The sequence below is a fragment of the Dipodomys spectabilis genome, unplaced genomic scaffold (assembly GCF_019054845.1).
Source record: "Dipodomys spectabilis isolate Male_0828 unplaced genomic scaffold, ASM1905484v1 ptg000119l, whole genome shotgun sequence".
Classification (NCBI taxonomy): domain Eukaryota; kingdom Metazoa; phylum Chordata; class Mammalia; order Rodentia; family Heteromyidae; genus Dipodomys; species Dipodomys spectabilis.
Genome location: NW_024870796.1, coordinates 4,032,110 through 4,052,513, shown reverse-complemented (window position 1 = coordinate 4,052,513; position 20,404 = coordinate 4,032,110). Strand labels below are relative to the sequence as shown.

The following is a 20,404-nucleotide window of genomic DNA, read 5'->3' as shown; positions in this document are numbered from 1 at the left end:
AAGGGATGGAACTAGAACAAATCATTTTGACTGAGGTAAGCCAAAAGCAGAGAGACAGGGGCTGGGAAGGTGGCTCAGTGGTAGAGCGCATGCCTTGCATGCATGAGGCCCTGGGTTCGATTCCTCAGCACCACATAAGCAAAAAGAAAAAAGCCGGAAGTGGCGCTGTGGCTCAAGTGGTAGAGCGCTAGCCTTGAGCTGAAGAGCTGAGGGACAGCGCCCAGGCCCAGGGTTCAGGCCCCATGACCGGACCCAAAAAAAACAAAAAAACAAACAAAAAGCAGAGAGACAAACGGCACATGGTCTCCCTGATATGTGGATGTTATGACAAAGTAAACAGGACTCAAGAAACAAAGGACCTACACTCAATTTGTCATATCAGTTCTAAATGACTCCATGTTCTTGACCTCATATATGGTATACATACATATGTATATATATGTATGTATTTATATTTATATATATTTATATATGTATATATATTTATATATGTGTGTGTATATATATATAGGCACATCTGAGGGAAGCTAGGAGGAGGACACAGAATAAGAGGGAAACAGGAAAATATACAACAGAGGGGCCCATCAGCTGCACTGGACACTGATGAAAATGAACTAAGCAACTCAAGGGCAGTGATGGATGGGATGGAGGGAATGAGAGGGAAAGAGGGAACAGCTTATATACTAAGCGAAAGGAAAGAAATGTACAGGCCACCTGATGTGGAAGAAATAGCTCATAGAATTCACAAACATTATAGACCATGATGATGACAATTTGCCTTGTGAAGGTTAAAATGTATTTATGACTTTAAGTATCACTATCCCACAATACTGTGAAATTTGTGAAATTTATGTAATCAATCTCAGTAATTTTTTTTTTTTCGGGTCTGGTCGTGGGGCCTGAACTCTGGGCCTGGGCGCTGTCCCTCAGCTCTTCAGCTCAAGGCTAGCGCTCTACCACTTGAGCCACAGCGCCACTTCCGGCTTTTTTCTTATGTGGTGCTGAGGAATCGAACCCAGGGTCTCATGCATGCAAGGCAAGCGCTCTACCACTGAGCCACCTTCCCAGCCCCTCAGTAATTTTTTTAAATGAACACTCCTCCCCTCCCACCCCAGATAGCAGATATGGAATCAGGATTGTCACAAAACAAGAGCCCACTGCCATACACAGAACTTTAGATCTGTGAGGTTGGCTGGCTTCCTCACACCTAACATAACCTCAGTGTGGAAGGTCTGAGGATCTTGAGAGAAAGTTGTCTTTATTGATTAAAAAAAAAGCTCAATTCAGTTCCTGCCCAAACAATGACTGATGGCAGCAATTATTCAATCATACTGAGTTTCGGTAAGCCTTTTCTTCTCCAGCACGATGCAGAATGTTCACACATCCTCTGGATACAACTTAGCCGCACAGTGCTGACAGCGTCTGTCCTGTGTTCTCTTGACTGCTTCTGCTCTGGCTCTTTTTGGAACTCTTGTGCCATCATTCTTCACATACAGCACTTCCAGGCTGGGCCGGCTCCTGGCCCATGCTTTTCCTCACTCAATCTGCCTTCACAGCAATATTCTGTCTTGCTATGGATTATTTGGGCATGCTGTCATTGTTATGCTGTTCCCTCTCTTAGGAACCCCCTTTTCTCTCTTTATCTTTTATTCCAGCTACTGACCCTTTAGGACTCTGCTAGATTGGAATTCTATAGGAATCCTTTGTGTCCTGCTGATCCGACATCTCACTGGCAGGGTACCCCATGCAGCCTGCATGCAGACCCTCAAGTAATAACCAAATTGTACTGCAACTGCCTGATGATGTGGGCTGTGAGCTTGTGAACACATACATGTCATGTGGGCTCTCTCTTATCCAGTGCTCGACAGTAGGTCTAATGCACAGTGGGTGCTCAGAAGAACAAGCAAAGGCTGGGAGCTGGTGACTCAAGCCTGTAGTCCTAGCTACTCAAGAGGCTGGGATCTGAGGATCTCGGTTTAAAGCTAGCCCAGACAGGAAAGTCCCTGAGACTCTTATCTCCAAATAATCACCAAAACAAAAGCCAGAATTAGAGCTGTGGTTCAGGTGGCAGAGCACTAGCCTTGAGGAAAAAAACTCAGTGACAGTGCCCAGGCCCTGAGTTTAAGGCCTGGGACCAACACACAAACACAAACACAAATACACACACACACACACACACACACACACACACACACACACACACACGGAATGAACACATACAAACTAGAAAAAATGTCAAAGACACAAAATGAGGATAAAGTGCCTCACAAGACCACTGCTTTTCATCTTTGGAAGGAAGATGACAAAACTCATAAGGATACAGCATCTTAACTAGCATTTAAGGGATCTAGTTTCCTAAAATGTTTGGAGAGGTAGGTTCAGATTCAATGCTGGCTAATGGTTACTTTGAAGTGCACAATTAACCACATATCTGCCCTAGATACAAAGAACAATCTCTCTCCTCCTCCTGGGTCTTTTTTTTGTCGGTTGTAGGGCTCGAACTCTAGGCCTGGGTGCTGTCCCTCAGCTCTTCAACTCAAGGCTAGTGCTCTAGCTTTTGAGCCACATTGCCACTTCCGGTTTTCTGAGTGGCTTATTGGAGATAAGAGCCTCATGGACTTTCCTGTCTGAGCTGGCTCTGAACCACAATCCTCAGATCTCAGCCTCCTGAGTAGCTAGGATTACAGGCGTGAACCACTGGCACCCAGCCCTCCTGAGTCTTCCTGGCATGGCTAAGGGATCCAAAACACTAGCTTATTTTAGGTTTCCTCAGATGAATCTACCACATGCTAGCAGGAAACTTTCTTAGAATAATTCCACCAGAATCGAGGGCCAATGTCAGATTGAGATCATAATTTCCATCTTTGCTCATCAGAAGAACAATGTGGTCCTGATCAGGCTAAAAGCCAGCATGCAAACTCAGCTGTGATGCGAAGGACACATGTGGCTGACAAGCTGACAACAGAATGAATATAAGAAGCACAGCCCAGGCTTACTCTAAAGCCAAGGAAATCCACTGGCAGGGTGATATTGGGCCAAAGGTCTAGTTACTGCCCTAGCTCTGATCCAGCAACAGCCACAGCAGGATTGGGACTCTAAATCACAACTCATTTTCCAGGCTCCATGCATTCCGTCCCATTGCACGGAGCTTGCGTAGGACAGCTCAGCATTTGACTGGCAATCAGTCTGGAAGATACTGGACATGACGTCTGTCCTCTCTAGCCAGAACAGCACATTTCTACTTCTGGAAGTCCTTTCCTAGGTGTAGGGCATCATGTGTGACCAAGTAGCATGGTAAAAGCCTTGAAGGCACTCGTAGAAGGCAGAGGTCCAAAGCCAAAGGTCACAGCAGTGAAATACTCCCCCAAATATTGTCACTATGAAACTCATACCAAAAACAAAACAAACAACAACAACAAAAAACCTGCTGGTGGCTCATGCCTATAATCCTAGTTACTTAGGAGACTGAGGTTTGAGGATCATGGTTCAAAGCCAGCTTGGGCATAAAAAGTCCCTGTAAGACTCTTATCTCCAATTAATCACTCATAAACTACAAGTGGAGCTATGGCTCCAAATGGTAGAGCACTAGCCTTAAATAAAAAGAGCTCAGGGACAGCGCCTAGGCACTGAGTTCAAGCCTCACAACCGGAAAAAAATAGAACGAAACAAAAGCTGGGCCTGGTGGCTCACGCCTGTAATCCTAGCTCCTCAAGAGGCTGAGAGCTGAGGATCGTGGTTCAAAGCCAGCCAGGACAGTCTGTGAGACTCTTATCTTCAATACACCACCAGAAAACCAGAAGTAGCTCAAGTGGTAGAGCACTAGCCTTGAGCTGAAGAACTGAGGGACAGTGCCCAGACCCAGAGTTCAAGCCCCACGAACAACAACAAAAACGTTGGAAAGCTTTATTTAATGTGCAATGTAAGCCTGAAGGGTATTGTTAAACTGGACTAGCTCTGGATATATCAACTTGTAGTAAGTTTTATTTCTTTTCTGAGTATGGTTAAAAAATCTTTAAGCCAACTTGAATAAATAGCAAAAATCCATTTCCACTCAATAAAGCCATGTTTCTCATGATCCACTGACATGGAGAATCTGGATTCTGGAGCTGGGTAAAGGTCAGCCAAATGTCTTAGAGGCTGTTTTTATAGCGGGTGTGTGTGGGGACCTCCAAAACTGTCATCAGGCAGGCCAGCCCTTTAGTCTGGAGAAAGTCTGGAAACCTTTTGCTCATTCAGGACAAAGCAAGTAACTTCCCAAGTCATCAGATAAGACAAGAGTGACAGACAGTGGCAGAAAGACTTGGTGGGGAGTTCTGAGAACAAGGCACAACTCTTTTTTTTTTTTTTTGTCGCTTGTGGGGCTTGAACTCTGGGCTTGGGCGCTGTCCCTGCACTCTTCAGCTCAAGGCGAGTGCTCTACCGCTTGAGCCACAGTGCCACTTCTAGTGGTTTATTGGAGATAAGAGTATCATGGACTTTCCTGCCCAGGCTGGCTTTGAACCGTGATCTTCAGATCTCAGCCTCCTGAGTAGCTAGGATTACAGGCATGAGCCACCGGCGCCCAGCTAAGGCACAACTGTTAAGACCTCCATTCGCTCATGTCCACTTGGGGCAGGCTCAATGTGGAGCTGCTTACCCCAGACTCAGCTGAGGCCCTAGCAGCACACTGAGAAGGTGGGGCGGGCCCCTGGAAACTGCAAAGTACAGTGCCTGTACCATAGGCTTCATGTCCACTCTGTCTCTGCTCATGCTGTGTGCACTCCATGGTTGGTGCCACGCACAGATTGTGCCATTTCTTCAAGACAGTCATGCCTATTGCTGCAGAGCACCTGCACTGCCCACCTGTATCCTGCTCCATCTCCCACCTGACACCTAACCATCCTGCTCATAGGTGAGAAACTGAGAACAGTGATGGCAGAGAGAATGAGTGATGGGTTCATAGCAAGTGTGGAGATGAGACTCAAACTTAGCCTCTCAGAGACACAAAATGCCATATCCCTTTCCCAGTTCCTGGTGGGGAGGCAAGGGCCAGGAAACAGTGGAGTGACAGGTGTTTCCCATAAAGAAATGACTGCTGTGGGAAAAGTCTTACCCCAGCATGTGGTCTAGATACCCAGGGCTCTACTGGCTCAGCTCTGGGAAGTGTAAGGTCTACATGTCCCGTCTGACACTGTCCATCTGCAGCTGGTCACCTGGGTCCTGTCTAGTGCCAGGCAATGGCAATAGCAAAAGGTGCAAACACATGGAGCTAGGCGAGGACAAGGCTCAGCCTATCTCATAGAGACACTATGGGCTCTTGGAAGTCAACTGCTAGGCTTCCAGGAAAAGGTGAAGATAGATGACCACAATAGTCATGTGGGCAACTCTACTTACCTGTTGTGCCACTAGTGAAACACACAATGGAGAGGTCATCAGGCTGCGGGGGCTAGAGGAATGAGAAGAGGTGTGTTAGGAAGACCCTAGGGCCAAAGATACCAGGGCCAGCCCCATGCCTGTGCTGAGGTGAGGGATGTGGCTATGGGCATTGCTGGGTCTGCATGAATGCCCCTGCATGTGATAGTTGGAAAGGTGGGCAGGTGAGCTCTCCAGAAAGGGGAAAGCTGGGTGCTGGAGGCTCATACCTGTAGCAACTCAGGAGGCTGAGATACAAAGACCACAGTTCAAAGTCAGTCCTGGCAGGGAAGTCCATGAGACTCTTATCTCCAACTAACTACCAAAAAGCCTGGAGTGGAGCTGTGGCTCAAGTGGTAGAGCACTAGCCTTGAGCTCAGAGAGAGTGCTCAGGCCATGAGTTCAAGCCTCAGAACTGGCACACAAAAAAAAAAAAAAAGAAAGAAAGAAAAGAAAAGGGGGAAAGAGGTGGAGTGTACAGACAGGTTCCACAAGCCTGACACATTCCTGTTGCTTCGCCCTCCTCTAGTCTGAGCTAAATTCTCAGGATGAGGTTGGGCTACAAAGGCCATATCCAGGTTTCTACTGAAGACCTTACCTATCTAATAAGCATGGTTCACAGTTGAATATTTTCTCCCAAACATTTGAGGTTAGTCTCAGGAACATATGTGGCTCAGTAATTGAGTCCATTGCATCCCCAAGACGACTGTATCAGACCCTTGTCCTGGTACTGGGCACATGGCCCTTGCTTGGGTTACCAGGAAGAAGCCCACATAGTTGGTCTGAACAGAGAGGACAGTTTCTCAGAAGAGATGACACACGAGGTGAGTTGAAAAGATGAACAAAATTTCTCCAGATTAAGTTAGGGAGGGGAGTGAGCCTATGATTCCTCTCTGGGAGAGGAATAAGCCCGTGCATAGGCACAGAGGAGACATGCTGAAAGTCAGAGGGCAGTTCTCTATGGCTGAAGCCTTGCATATGTGAGTAGACAAATACATAAGGGTACAAAGGAGACCCTGAGAAGGGCTGAGATCTACTCAGCCTATTAGTGAGGAAGCTCAGCAGGGAGGGTAAAGCTTAGAAGGGAAGGAGAGTTGGCAGAACACCTGGAGGCCAGAGGCCTTGTTAGAAACTAGAACCACCTTCATGGTCCAACCCAAGGGACAGCTATGACTCAACTCCAGGTGCTATAAATGAGGCTGGCACACAGGAAAGTTTGCAGCCCGAGGAGGAACAAAAATTAGATGCCACAGACCAGTAGGCCCAGGCATCCATTTCTGGTTCTGTTGTTGCTTCTTTCCAGACCATACTCTCTGGGGAATTTACTACATTTGAGGAGATAAAAATAAGACTTCCCAGAAGTGGCACTGTGACTCAAAGTGGTAGAGTGCTAGCCTTGAGCAAAAGAGCTCAGAATAGTACCCAGGCACTAAGTTCAAGCCCCATGACTGACACAAAAAAAGACTTTCCTAAGAAAGAGTTACTAGAGAACCAAAGGTAGCCTGGAATGGCTACTGTTTTGTCTCTCTCCCAACATCTGACTCCCCTTCCAGGTCCTTTCCAGGGCACTCAGCCCATAGAAGTTCTGGGCAACTAAACAGACATTCCTGAGTGGAGCACAGATGGCTCACTAACAAGGAGGTGCTTGTCTGGTCTCTCTCCTGAGCCCTGTGAACAGCAAGGGCCTCTGGTCCTACTGACCATCTTGCTCAACAAAGGTCTATTAGAAGATCAGCTTACCACAGGAGCTTGGCGATTCTCTTGGCCACAATCCTAAAAGAAGAACATACTTTTTTGAAAAAAAAAAAAAAAAAAAAAAGCTCAAAGTTCTCATCAATTGAACATTAAACAGCACAGTAGGTCTTGTTCTTGTACCAACCCACCAGTTCAGGACACCTTACCTATATGGACATGGCAAATATCATCTGAGTGGCACTGCTTAGTCAAGGTCAGAAAGAGAGAGAGAGAGAAGAAGAGAGAGAGATGAGGGAGAAGAGAAAGGGAAGAAGGAAGGAGGGAACGAGGGAGGTAGGTCCTCATTTTATACAGGGAGCCTGGAGGCCCAGAGAGAGGCCAGATGTGTACATGCCAATGAGTTTTGGACATGTTGGGCTGAGAACAGGCACAGGAGAGTGGCTTGTGATCTAAGTGTCTATGAGCATTCAGTGCCAAGGGACAGGCAAGGGAGGCCTGTACAGGTGTGTCTGTGTAAGCTGCAAAGGGGTGCCATTGTACAGGTATTATGGGTACAGTGAGGAGGGGACAGGTAGGCATGAGAGTAACTGCTGGGCACAAGTACCCAAGTTCAGTAGAGCATAATTACTGTGGGCCAGCTGCTACTGAGCAGGGACTGAGACCCTAGCGGCCAGGATGCCCTGTACTGCCCTAACAGGCCACAAGCTTCCACCAACCTGTTGTCTTCAGGGAGGTCAAGAACAGCACAATCACTTCTGCTGGCTGCTGGGGATCTGGGTCCTATTAGTTGGGTCTCATTAATAAGAATCTTTCCAAGATTCTTGGAACTCATGGCTACAGTCCTTGGACACAAACAGGCTCCAAAGGCTGTGGGAATGACGTCCAGGTTGGTACTACTGTCCATCTGCTTGTGCTTGATGCTATTAGAGGTGCCAGTCAGAGCTTTCTATTAAAGGATGGCTGGATGCACCAACTCCAGGCCTTTCTTCAATGCCTCCTTCTGCCATCTCCCCCCCCCCCCCCCCGCCAAGCCTGCCTTGGCCTGACACAGATACATGCTGATCCAAGGCAGGAGAGGGGCAAATAACCAGCAGCTCTAACTCAGTCAGCTATGGCCCAGCAAACAGCCTGGACATGGACTCTTACCTCCATAGACTGCATGGACTTGATGACCACCCCACTCTTCTGCCCCCTCTCTCTCAGGGCTTCATCGAATGGCTCCATGAGGATGATCAGGTTGAGCCCTGGGGTCTCCTTCCTCTCCACATGCTCTAGCAGAAGCACTGCCTTCTGTGGCTTATCCACAATCACGGTGCAAATGCCCGCTGCAGGACCATCAAGGAAGAGTCGGGTTGTGACTTTTGATCAGCACGTGCTAGGCAGCCACACCGTGGACCGTGTGTGCCACAGCATGTATGTAGAAAAACATGTCAGGCAGGCTTTGGGGGTCATGTGTTGTATGCTTAGGCATGTGTCATGGAACTAAGGGCAGAAGGCCAGGGAAACTCCTGCAGTGGATGCCTCTGCTTTGCTTAGGCTTGGGTCTGTCATCATAGGTCTGTCTAGAGTGTTTACCACCACCAACAAGGATGCCTTAGAATGTCACAGCCTATTGGAGGTTTGTACAGAGGCTTTTTGGTATCCCAGCCCTATGGAAGGAATCCCCAGGTGATACCTAAATAGAGATGCCTAAATCTCACTGTATGCCTTTAGTGTTTTTTGAGCTCAGAAATGAAGTGATTTCTCTGACATCCAGCTCAGAGGCAGGTAGGACTGGTTGTCAGTGTCAGAAGGGAGGGCAGTGGGGCTTACCAGTATTGATGATATAGCGGATAGCCCCAGGGCCCAGGGTGTCATAGAGTGGGACCACCACCATGGAATACGTGTAGCAGGCAAGCTCTGCAATGATCCACTATGGAAACAAAAGGTCAGCGGGGGAAAAAGGAGATAAGAAAAAGAACTGTGCTGCCCCATAGGTCCAGAGAGACCACAGTCCCTACTTTAGACCCTATGCCTGAATCTCTACACTAAAGCAAGGATTCTATAAGACAAATGAGTCGCTCCTGCTCATCCACAGCCTTCGGATTGCACTTGCCCTATGGAATTCTCTAACTCCTGGATGTCAGGTCCAAACAGTGCCAGGAGCACTTCTAGGCCCTGTGTGGCTTGAAGGACAGCTGTTTATTGGACTGGGTACAATATGGATGGATATTGGATGAAGTGTCTAATGCTGATGCAGAGCAGAGCTGGGGGTGAGGGAAAAGGGGGTGCTATATGGCCCTTGAGTTTCCGTTTTTTCCCCTCTCGTCCCAGACCCTACAAAGGGTGGGAAGACTGTTTTGTGTACCCAACCCTTACTCCATAGATAGCTCTTAAAACCACTCAAGACAGGTTCTTACCTCTGGCCGATTTTGTGCAAAAACACCAATAAACTGATCTGTTTGTGCTTTACAGTTGTGCTGGAGAAGTCCAGAACCCAGAAATTCGGCCCTGTTGGCCACCTATGCACAGATGTGGGGAGAGATGAGAGGAAAACAGGCTCTCAGCACAGGAGAGTTCTATAGGTCTGACAGACCTCCCTGTCTCCCTACCCAGGTAAGCTGAATCCCCCAAGGCCGCTGCCACGAGTTGGCCTGTCCAGGCCAGAAAAATTACAAATGACCCTCTGAAGTCCACCCGAGTGTCCACAGGCTCCTACCTGCGAGTGCCAGGTATGCCTGGGTGGACAGGGTGGTCTCTATCACTTACCTCCTGGTAGGACAGCCACTGGTAAGGCTGCTTGGGCTTCCTGAAGCCAAGGCAGGGCCCATTCCCTGCAGAGAGACAAGAAGGACTTGTGCCAGGGAGGAAGACTGGTAGCTATGCCACCTGCTCCTGCCTCTCAGTCACCTGGATGGACATCCTGTACTGGGTGTGACCATGTGCCCAGAAGCATCCCCCTAGATGCCTGCCTCACCTGCTTGTAGCCCAAGGTCTAAAGCAAGCGACAAGACATGATATGACATCTCCCCAGGGATCAGGCAGGCTTAGAAAGGGGACTGATGCAGTGCCCAGTATGACTTGTGTGACAGCTTTTACTACTGCAGACCCAAAAGGACACAAGACACTCGGGGATCACCAGATTAAGGTGGCAATTTGCCTGGGACCACCTCCCTTCACCTTATAACATACTGCATGGCATGTCAGAGGCTCAGGTTCGAGCCAAGGCAGTCAGTGGCCTGACAGCTCACGAAGGTCTGTTCATGGAGGCAGGGAGTATAGGCTTTGAAACCTGGTAGGTTCAAGAATTGAAGCAAAACCAAGATTATCCCTGCTCCACACAAGGAAGCTGTTTCTTTGACTGCTGGGAAGAGGTCCAGGAGTGGTTCCTTCCTGCTGACCTGAGCACTGTGCACATGTCCTGTGCCTGACGCCTTGCTGCATACCTACTACACCCTTGTACCTGCCTGATGCCTGCCAAAGCCCCTTCACACCTCCACAGTCCTGCTCACCTGAGATGCTAAGCCCACGGTGGAACACTTGGTACATGGTCCTGGCGTCATCATAGTAGTGGGTAAGCAACTGAGAGCTACCCCAGATCACAGATCGCCGGGCTCCACCACTGTCCTACAAGCCAAACACAGGTCAGAGAAACTGTCCGAGTCAGGCATGGATGTTAGGAGTAGGCCCCCTGGACACAGCCTGGATGCTCTCCTGGTCCACCCAGTCGGGGTTGAGAGGTATTCTGTGTACACTCATACACATAGCCTGTGAACACCTAAACAAGCAGTCACTCTATCCGTATCCCCCCAAAATTGGCTAATGCACACAGGCAGACCTAGCATCCCTGTAGATCACACACGCACACATCCAATACACACAAAATTCACACATCAAGTCAGCCTATACTGATTGTCCAGGATTTTCCATAAATCTTCCTGCCCACCCATACAGTAGAATTGGGAGCATTTGTTGGATTCAGCTATCTCCTGCCAAGGTAACTCCTACCTGTCACCTACTGATCTACCCCATCTACCCCTAGGTTATGAAATCATGTGAGTGGAGTCTTTAGCTTAGAAGTCTGCCATCCATCACTGACACACTGAATCGGTTGATGACTATGCTGAAGGTACTTTCCTTTCCCAGAAACAGAAGCCCAGGAGGCTGTGAAGGGAGAATAGGCTGGATTATTTCCAATGGGAGCAGGTAGGGCAATGTGAGCCTGGGCCCTCAAAAGAGCCAATCAATCAATCAATCAATCAATCAATCAATCAATCAATCAAAGCAATAACCAACCCAGGGTTGGAGGTGTGGCTCAGCTGGCAGTGTCAGCCAGTGAGTGGAACCATCAGTTAACAAGTGTGAGTCCTGGCTTAAACAACAACAAAAAAGGTGTGTGTGTGTGGGGGGGGGGGGGGAGTGCAGAATCCAGAGTGGGAAATAGCAAACAAACTCTACTCTGAGGCAAGGGAAGGAACTTAGTTTCTTCTCCTACCTCTTCTTCCACTTCAAACTTGCTATCTCTCCCTGGGCTTCCCAAACTCAGAACTCTCTTGTATCACAGCTCTGCCTGTTCTCTGAGTTCCATTTAAGCAGCCCTGGGCTGGCCCAGAGCCTACCACTTCTTGGAACATTGAGTCTGAGGAAATATTGTGTGCACTACAAAGCAAATAGCCAAACTCAAAACCACAAGCAGCTCTTCACTGTTTTGGAGTGGAAAGTTCTGTTTGGCTAGTACTTTCTGGGCATAAATCCGGAGAACAAGACTAGGAAGCTGGAAGTATAAACAAATCACATCTAGTTAGCACCTAGGTGACAGAACATAGTGAAAGACAGGGACAGAGGAGACTGGAGGACACACATGTGGTTTTATTGGAGATAAGAGTCTCACAGACTTTCCTGCCTGGACTGGCTTTGAACCGTGATCCTCAAATCTCAGCCCCCTTAGTAGCTAGGATTACAGGCATGAGCCACTGGGTCCTGGCTCTGTGAATAAACCACCAAAAAACCAGAAGTGGTGCTGTGGCTCAAATTGATAGGGAGCACTAGCTTTGAGCAAAAAGAATTCAGGGACAGATTGCAGGCCCTGAGTTCAAGCTCCATGACTGACCAAAAAAAACAAAACAAAACAAAATGAAACATGCTATTCACCCTGAGGGCTCTGTGGCTTCTCCAGGTGAACAGTAATTTTTTTTTTCCAGGGCTGAGGACCGAACCCAGGTCCTTGCTTGTGCCGGCTGGGCACCCTTCCGCTGGACTAAAGCCCCAGCCCCGTGAACAGTAATTATTATCTTAACCAAAACACTATTCTTATCATACCAGATCCTTACCACACCTTAGGAAATAACTGCTCTTTCGATGACCTATTTAAAAACCAAAAACATTGAGACTCAGAAGGTTAAGAAACTGCCAAAAACCACACAGCTCACAAAGGTATACCAGGCTCCAAGCCCAGGGCTGCTGGTCCTCAAAGGCCACTTTATTCATCATCACTCTGTCCTTCTCCTCTGCCTATCACCAACACAAGTCACCATCTCCCCACCCCAAAACAAAAATCAAAACTGGGTTTTATCCATACTTGTGCCTCTGTACACATCAGTCCTATCGAAAGGATACTCTTGAGATCCAAACCTCTATTTGGCCTGTGCCTTCCTTACCAGCAAAACACTGCCCTGTTTATGATCACCAAGATGTACTAGCAAGAGCAAAAACCAAGGGTTGGGCATGTGGCTTAGTGGAAGTGCTTGCCTAGCATGCATGAAGCCCTGGGTTCGATTCCTCAGTACCACATAAACAAGAAAAAAATCAGAAGTGGCGCTGTGGCTCACTTGCTAGAGTGCTGGCCTTGAGCAAAAGAAAGCTTCAGGACAGTGAGTTCAAGCCTCAGGACTGGCAAAAAAAAAAAAAAAGAGCAAAGTCAAGATGCACAAGAATGTATATATGTCATGATAACATTGTTTTCTTTTCTTTTTTTTTTTTATTGTAAAGATACTATACAGAGGGTTACAGTTACATGAGTGAGGTAATGAGTACACTTCCTCTTGAACATTGTTACCCTCTCCATTGTTTTCCCCCTACCATACACTTTTTCTTTTCTTTTCTTTTCTTTTTTGTCAGTTGTGGGGCTTGAACTCTGGGCTTGGGTGCTATCCCTCAGTTCTTCAGCACAAGGCGAGCGTTCTACTGCTTAAGCCATAACACCACTTCCAGTTTTCTAGTTGTTTACTGGAGCTAAGAGTCTCATGGACTTTCCTGCCTGGGGTTAGCTTCGAACCTATTCCTCAGATCTCAGCTTCCTGAGTAGCTAGGATTACAGACATGAACCACCGGTGCCAGACTCATGATAACATTTAAAGCTCATGACAGAACCACAAACCGAACTGGGAAACCAGTATGAGAAGCAGAAGCTTCTGGTTCTTTAGTTTCTAATGGACTGTGTGAATATATTATCAATGTGAATAGGATGAAAATTTAGAGGAAAAAGTAAAAAAAAAAAAAATTAAAGGCAAAAATTTTTTCTTTTCTTTTTTTTTTTTGGGGGGGGGGGGGGGTCCGGGCACGGGGCCTGAACTCTGGGTCTGGGCGCTGTCCCACAGCTCTTCAGCAAGGCTAGCGCTCTACCACTTGAGCCACAAACGCTACTTCCAGCTTTTTTTTTCTGCTTATGTGGTGCTGAGGAATCAAACTCAGGGCCTCATGCATGCAAGGCAAGCACTCTACCACTGAGCCACCTTCCCAGCCCCAACAAAAATTATTTCTATAAGCTTAATAAAGAAGCAGCTCTTACTGGTCCTTTAAATGTACCTGAAACACTCTCATCTGCTGAGCCACGGAATCTTCTTGTGAATTTCAGTGCTCTGCAGGCAGAGCCCTCAGATGGGCTCAGCTTTGGGTCCCTGCACCAACCACGACTGGAACACACAGTACTTTGCTAAGTCCTTTCACTTTGGGCCTTGGTGTCTTTCTTGGTATCTTTAGGAGGAAATTTACTTGGCAGCCTGAGAACCTGCTTAGCCTACTGAGACAACAATAGGCCAACGCCCCTTACCCAAGAAGCACACATCCCAGAGACCCAGTGCAAGGCCAAGGACAGTTCCTGGGAGAGGCCGAGGAGTCTCTGGTGGGAGACCCTGCCCAAAGCTGCTACAGAACTTGTTGGCTGGCAGAATTCTCTGGGCCACTTGAGGTCAAATAAACCGTGAGTTTGGCTTCTTTCTACCTTCAAGATGCCCACTGTCAGCCAATTATTTGGTAGAGCCTGACTCCTCCCACCTTGCTTACCTCTACCTCCTCTGATTGCATCTGGAGGTCGCATGGTGGTTGCAAGGCCTTTGGACGGTGAGCGAGCCAGTAGGCGAGGACGGCAGCCAGCGCACCCATACTCACGAGGGTGGTGGCTGAGAGGCTGCGGAAGAACTGGCCCAAGTCATCCAGCTCGGGCAGCCGCAATATCTTCAGGATCTCCTGGGTCTGCATCTTCTCCAGAAGTGAGAGGATAAGCTCTGTAGGAGACAAGACGCAGATGAGGGAGGATCCCCAGTGGGCAGACTGGGTGGGTCCTGGATCACAAGTGATCCATGGATTGTGGCGAGGCCATGGCCCAACAGAATGAGGGGCAGTCAGACGTAGGCTAGTTGGGATGTTCAGTCTCCTGGGGCAACACAGCATACACCCAAAGGGGTGAGAGTCCAGAGCCTCAGCTCTCGTCTGTGACCATGGACCGTGCTTACATTTGGGTTGATGGGTGCTTCCATATTTTTCAGGGGCAACATCTGCTCTGGCAGCTTTGGACATAGTGTCTCTTGGGAGCCTGTTCTGTCCTCCTTGGGCTCTTCAGAGGTAGCAGAGGGAAACAGAGCAAGATACCAAGGCCCAGAGAGAAAGGGCTTTAGCAAAGTACTGTGTGCACCAAGCACTTCTTGCGATGTTGCAGACAGTGGCCAGGGTTCATCATCACTTACTGCTGCTGCTGCCCCAATTGGGTATGGTGGGCTTCTCAGGGAGACACAGGAGATACCCCTGAGTAGACAGTGACAAGACTTCTGGTGACTAATTTTCAGTCCTGAAGGTCGTAAGGAGCTCCCATGACCTCCAGTTAGCCACTAAGTAAAGAAGTATCAAGAGAGTAGAGGTACATAGCCAACCAGTTTCAGGGCTCTGCATGTTGTCTAGGACCAAGGAAGGTACCCAGGGTGGGTCAGGAGTCAATGCTGGCATCCATACAGGGACCCTTTTGTTTTGCTACCCAGGAAGATGTGAAGCTAGAAGCTTCAAGGCATGGCAGGGTGGGCTCCAGGTTGCTTCATAGTACCCACAGTCTCCCTCCCTATGGGTCCTCTGCCCTTGGAGGCAGTCATTGTTTCTTCTTGGGAAACAAAAAGAAATACAACAGTGGCCACTCTGCAGTCACTGGACAGAAGCCAAACAACTGCTTGACCCCTGAGGGAGGAGAGATCTGCTGAAATTCCAATAAATGGTATTTGTGCTAAACTGTAACATTACCACACGGGCAATGAGGTCAATGATGTGCAAAGTCACTGCAGAGAAAAAGAGAGAGACAAAGAGGAGGGAGGGATGGAGGGAAGAAGAGAGAGACAGAAAGGGAGAAATGGAAGAGGACTTCATTTTAAGTCCCTTCTGCATCATTTATCAGCTGGGCACAGTTGGACACATTCCATGTTTCCAAACCTCCACCTCCCAATTTTAAATGGGCACAGTACCACATGGGCACAAAGAGTTCCTCACACTGCATCTGATAGGATCCTAGGACTAAAGGGATGGCTAAGGGATACACTTATCTTCCCACCCACTGCTCAGTCTAACAGAGAGAAGGTCAGAGGCAGGCCTGGCCCAGGCTGGTCCAAATACTGGGCAAGAAGCAGTTGGGCCCAGGCTATAGCCCCATGAGAGCTCATGCTTTACAGATGCACCTAAAGTTGTCTGAATAGCTCACCAAGGCCCCACAGATGCGGGTGCTCTTGGGGAGCAGTCAAAGTGAGTTCTCTAGCCAGGTGCTGCTGGTTCATACCTGTAATCCTAGCTACTCAGGAAGCTGAGATCTGAGATTCACAGTTCAAAGCCAGCCTGGGCAAGAAAGCTGGTAAGATTCTTATCTCTAATATATCACCTAAAAGCTGGAAGTGCAGATGTGGCCCAAGTGGTAGAGTGGTACCCTTGGGCAAAAAAACTCAGGTCATGAGTTTAAGCTGGGAGAATGGCATCAAAAAAAAAAGGAGGGGCTGGGAAGGTGGCTCAGTGGTAGAGTGCTTGCCTTGCATGCCTGAGGCCCTGGGTTCGATTCCTCAGCACCACATAAGCAAAATGAAAAAAGCTGGAAGTGGCGCTGTGGCTCAAGTGGTAGAGTGCTAGCCTTGAGCTGAAGAGCTGAGGGACAGCGCCCAGGCCCAGAGTTCAGGCCCCATGACCGGACCCAAAAAAAAAAAAAAAGGAAAGGAAAAAAAAAAGAAAGAAAGTGAGCTCCAACTAGGAAGGCATCCTTCCTGAGCTGCTGGGCTAGAAGCCTTCTTAAATGGGGCACACTCACAGGAGCACCTCACTCCATCAATCAAATTAAGGTGTGTTTTTTGTTTTTTGCCAGTCCTGGGGCTTGAACTCAGGGCCTGGGAACTATCTCTGAGCTTCTTTTGCTCAAGGTTAGCATTCTACCACTTGGGCCACAACACCCTTTCTGACTTTTTTTCTGTTTATGTGATACTGAAGAATTGATCCCAGGGCTTCATGCATGCTAGGCAAGCACTCTACCACTAAGCCACATTCCCAGCCCCTCAAATTAAGGTTTTATACAATCAAATCAGAGGCCCTGCTATGAACTACATGGAATCCACCTCTTTAGGGAGGGTTCTAGGCAGATGACCAGCTGGCCTTCTTGGAACACTAACTTCTGTACACTGCAGATGGGAAAACCAGGTTGAAGACAGGATTTTTCAAATAAATGATTTAGTGGAAAATTTAGGCATGCTCACCAGCTCTTAGGATGGACTCTGAGCTGGCTGATCTTTCCTTTGACTAAATGAATTGACTCAATGGGTTGAAAACCCAAGGCCCAAGAAACCCCTGCCCAGCACCAGCTACGTGGTGCAAAATGTTTTAAGATAGAACCTGGAAGACTATTTCATGGCCACAAATGCCTGGCCCTTGGCAGTCACTCAGAAACTCTAAGCTGCAGCAGAAAGTGAGTATCTGTGGCAGTGGATAATAATAAAAGTTGTTATAGAGCATATCCCAGATTGGCCATGCATCTATCTATCCATCCACCTACCTACCCACACATCCATTCATCAGATAGACCCTTGTGTGGTCTCTGCTCTTGCCTAACTCAATGCTGGGTCTGCTGTTGGTCCCACTGTGGAATGGGGACATGAGGAAATAGGTCGTGCTTTACAATGTGATCAGGGAGCCAGAGGAAATACCTGTCTTACGTAGAGTGAATCAGAGGAGGCTTCAGGCAGGAAGTGACACTGATATTAAGACTGAAGGACCGAGAGGAAAGGGTGTCTCTCAGGCAGAGGGAATCAAATATGCGAAGGCTGGAGTTGAAAGAGTTCATGGAGCACTCAGGAACTGAATATTCTGTCCAGATAAGAAAAGTCTTAGATCCATGAAATGCTGTACAAAGGTCAGCAGCCTAAGTCTGTGATGCTGGCCTCTGGGACAGGCTGAGCTTCATAGTACAATCTTCCATGGAGGCAAAGCAGGCCTCCTGCTGCCTGGAAAGCCTTTTGCTATACCTGGCACTGTTTGATCCTCAGAACAGCTCGTATGTGTTCACTTCTGGAAGTGGAACATGGGGATTCTCTCTCTTCAGTGAACGGACACATGACAAGCCACACAATCAGAACTCAAGCTGAAAGTCATTCCTTTGTGTGGTTCATCCACCCCCAGCCAACACTGGAGCCTTTCCTGCCACCCATCCTCTCTTTCACGATGCTGCTAAAACCACCACAACAAAAAAGAAAAACCTAGAGCCAGGTGCAGGTAACTCATACCTGTCAATACTAACTACTCAGGAGGCCAAAATCTGAGGATTGTGGTTTGAAGCCAGCCCAGGCAGAAAAATCTGCGAGACTCTTATCTCCAAAGTACACAGAAAGAGCCAGAGTGGCACTGTGGTTCAAGTGATAGAGTGTTACCCTTGAGCACAAAGAGGCTCAGGGACAGCACACAGGCCCCAAGTTCAAGCCCCACGACTGGCAAAAAGAAAAGATAAAGAAAAAAGAAAAACCTGGCTCCAGTATGCTCAGAAGAACCTTGGCCCAGGGTCCTGAGATGTGCAGGGCCACCAGAGCTTGAATGTTGAGTCGGGTAGTGGGGTCTGTCATATCTTGTTTGCCCTGTGTACACCATGGGTGGGCTCCCTCCTGGCTGTCATCAAGAATTTGCTGTCTTTTCCTGGCTGCATCTTCCTCCCATTTGGGATGCTGGAAGGCAGTGGGTGAGAGACGTGGCTGTCTCCTCCTCCTCAGGTGAGGTATCCATCCTACGGAGGCATTTGCCAGGGACTGCGGCTGCATGGCTTTGAGGCGGGGTCTGTGCCCCTCCTTGGCAAGTAGGGGATCCCATACTTCCAGGTTTGTTGCCCTACTCGAGACATTCAGAACCAACTTGCGTTTGCCCTGAGATTCTCTTCGGACCTGGGAGCCACTGTTGGGCAGAACTGTGAGTCCAGGTCCTCTGAGGACACTGGTTTCTGAGCCAGCCCACGCCACCAAGTCCTTGGCATGAGAGAAGGCAGAGACTAAGTCTGGGAGTTTGGTCTCCTCTCATTGTTTCATGGGGCCTTAGCCTTCTCTGACCTCTCTGCTGATAGGGTGAGGTGAGGGGGGTCCCTGGAGTTCCAGGCGTGGCTGCCTCCTTCCATGCCCAGGAGGCTCTCCTGGTTTGTAGCAGCTGTGTGGGGAGAAGGTGTGCAGACAGCACCCAAGGGGATCCGTGGAGCTGGCGTTGCCAAGCGAGCGGCTGTGTTTGTAAATATTCACCTGGCAGGAGGGCACAGCCTCAGCGAGAACAAGCCTTCCTCCCCTCCCCACATACCCCGAGTCTTTCTCTCCAGCACAGACCCTGTTCATAATAACCAAGTGGTGGCACAGGCTGGAGGCACTGGGACTTCCTTCCACCTTCCCGTTTTCTGTGCTGATTCAGATTGCATGGAGGAGAGTGAGCGGTGAAAGTGATCGTTCTTATGATCCAGGATAGGAAAAGAACAGCAAGAAGGGGGCCATGGCAGGAAGCATACTGGCTACAAGGCAATGGAGTAGCAGAGGCAAAGCCTGAGAACATAGCCCTTGTAGAAAAGGGTCCCGGGTCAAGTGGCTCAGCTCTAAGAATCCTCTGTTGATAAGCCTCCCACCTAGTACACCAGGCCTTCACAGTCTAGCCAATGGCTCTGGACAGAAGGACTACTTCCTAAATACCTCTCAAAGCTGACCCCTTCCTCATCCAAAGCTTCAGGCCTAATCTAGAAATGATCGCTGGGTACAACCCAGATACACACACCAGACTCTAACTGTGCTTTCCATGACATCTGAGTTGTTTTTCTGATACACAGCTATGACCAGATCATACCACTACTCAAAAAAACTTTATCTGGCTCCTTATTTTTCCTTCGGACCAGACTCCAAACTCATCATTCCAGCCCTGAGACCCTCTGGGTTCCTTCTGATTCTTCCTTTCCTTTACAATCACCCCCATGTCAATCTGCATCAGGCTGGGGTAAAGGTTCTTACAAGAGGGTTCTGGACCTCTCCAAACCTCTGAGGTCTCTAGAAATAGTAGGGAACCCAAGCTAAGCCACTGAATGGCTAAAAGAACTTCATCTCCAAGTAAAAAGCTCCCCAAAGAAAAATCACAACTTCTCTCCCTTGCCCAGTGTCCTTAACACACAAGTTTGGACAAAGCTCAGAAAGGAGATTCTGGTGCAGGACTAACCTGACTTAGAATTTTGTTAGCAGAATGGCTTCAGGCAAGTCAGTGCATCTGTCTGAATCATATCTCATACAAAACCATGGGCAAAGAGAGAGTTCAATGCCAGGCACATAACAAGAAAAGCAACTCAGGAAATAGTAGTTACTAAAGTGATTACTCCATCTCTTTGCCAGCCAAAGAGGCTCAAAGACAAGATGCAAAAAGAAGACAATATTCACATCACCCTACCTTTCCAGCAGGCTCCTGGCACTGAGGAGGTGACTGAGCTGATCCCACTAGAACCAGCCTCCATTTATAGGGCCTGTGGGGCCCAGGGAAAGAGGTTACCACATCTCAGTCAGAGCACAAAAGTGGTGAAGGCCCTGCCCTGGAGACAGCCGATAGCAACAGCCGCCTG

At 48.4% G+C, this 20,404-nt stretch overlaps 1 protein-coding gene across 1 annotated transcript in view; it reads right to left on the bottom strand.

Annotated features, from left to right (window-relative positions):
- Acsl6 (acyl-CoA synthetase long chain family member 6) overlaps positions 1-20,404 on the bottom strand; it is a 62,784-nt gene that overhangs the window by 29,717 nt on the left and 12,663 nt on the right. Inside the window, exons 2-9 of the mRNA XM_042688857.1 lie at positions 14,347-14,567; positions 10,578-10,692; positions 9,835-9,899; positions 9,486-9,587; positions 8,899-8,998; positions 8,233-8,411; positions 7,132-7,164; positions 5,374-5,425 (exon numbers count right to left, since the gene is read on the bottom strand). Coding sequence (XP_042544791.1) covers positions 5,374-5,425; positions 7,132-7,164; positions 8,233-8,411; positions 8,899-8,998; positions 9,486-9,587; positions 9,835-9,899; positions 10,578-10,692; positions 14,347-14,567 — 867 coding nt within the window. The remainder of the gene's footprint in view (positions 1-5,373; positions 5,426-7,131; positions 7,165-8,232; positions 8,412-8,898; positions 8,999-9,485; positions 9,588-9,834; positions 9,900-10,577; positions 10,693-14,346; positions 14,568-20,404) is intronic.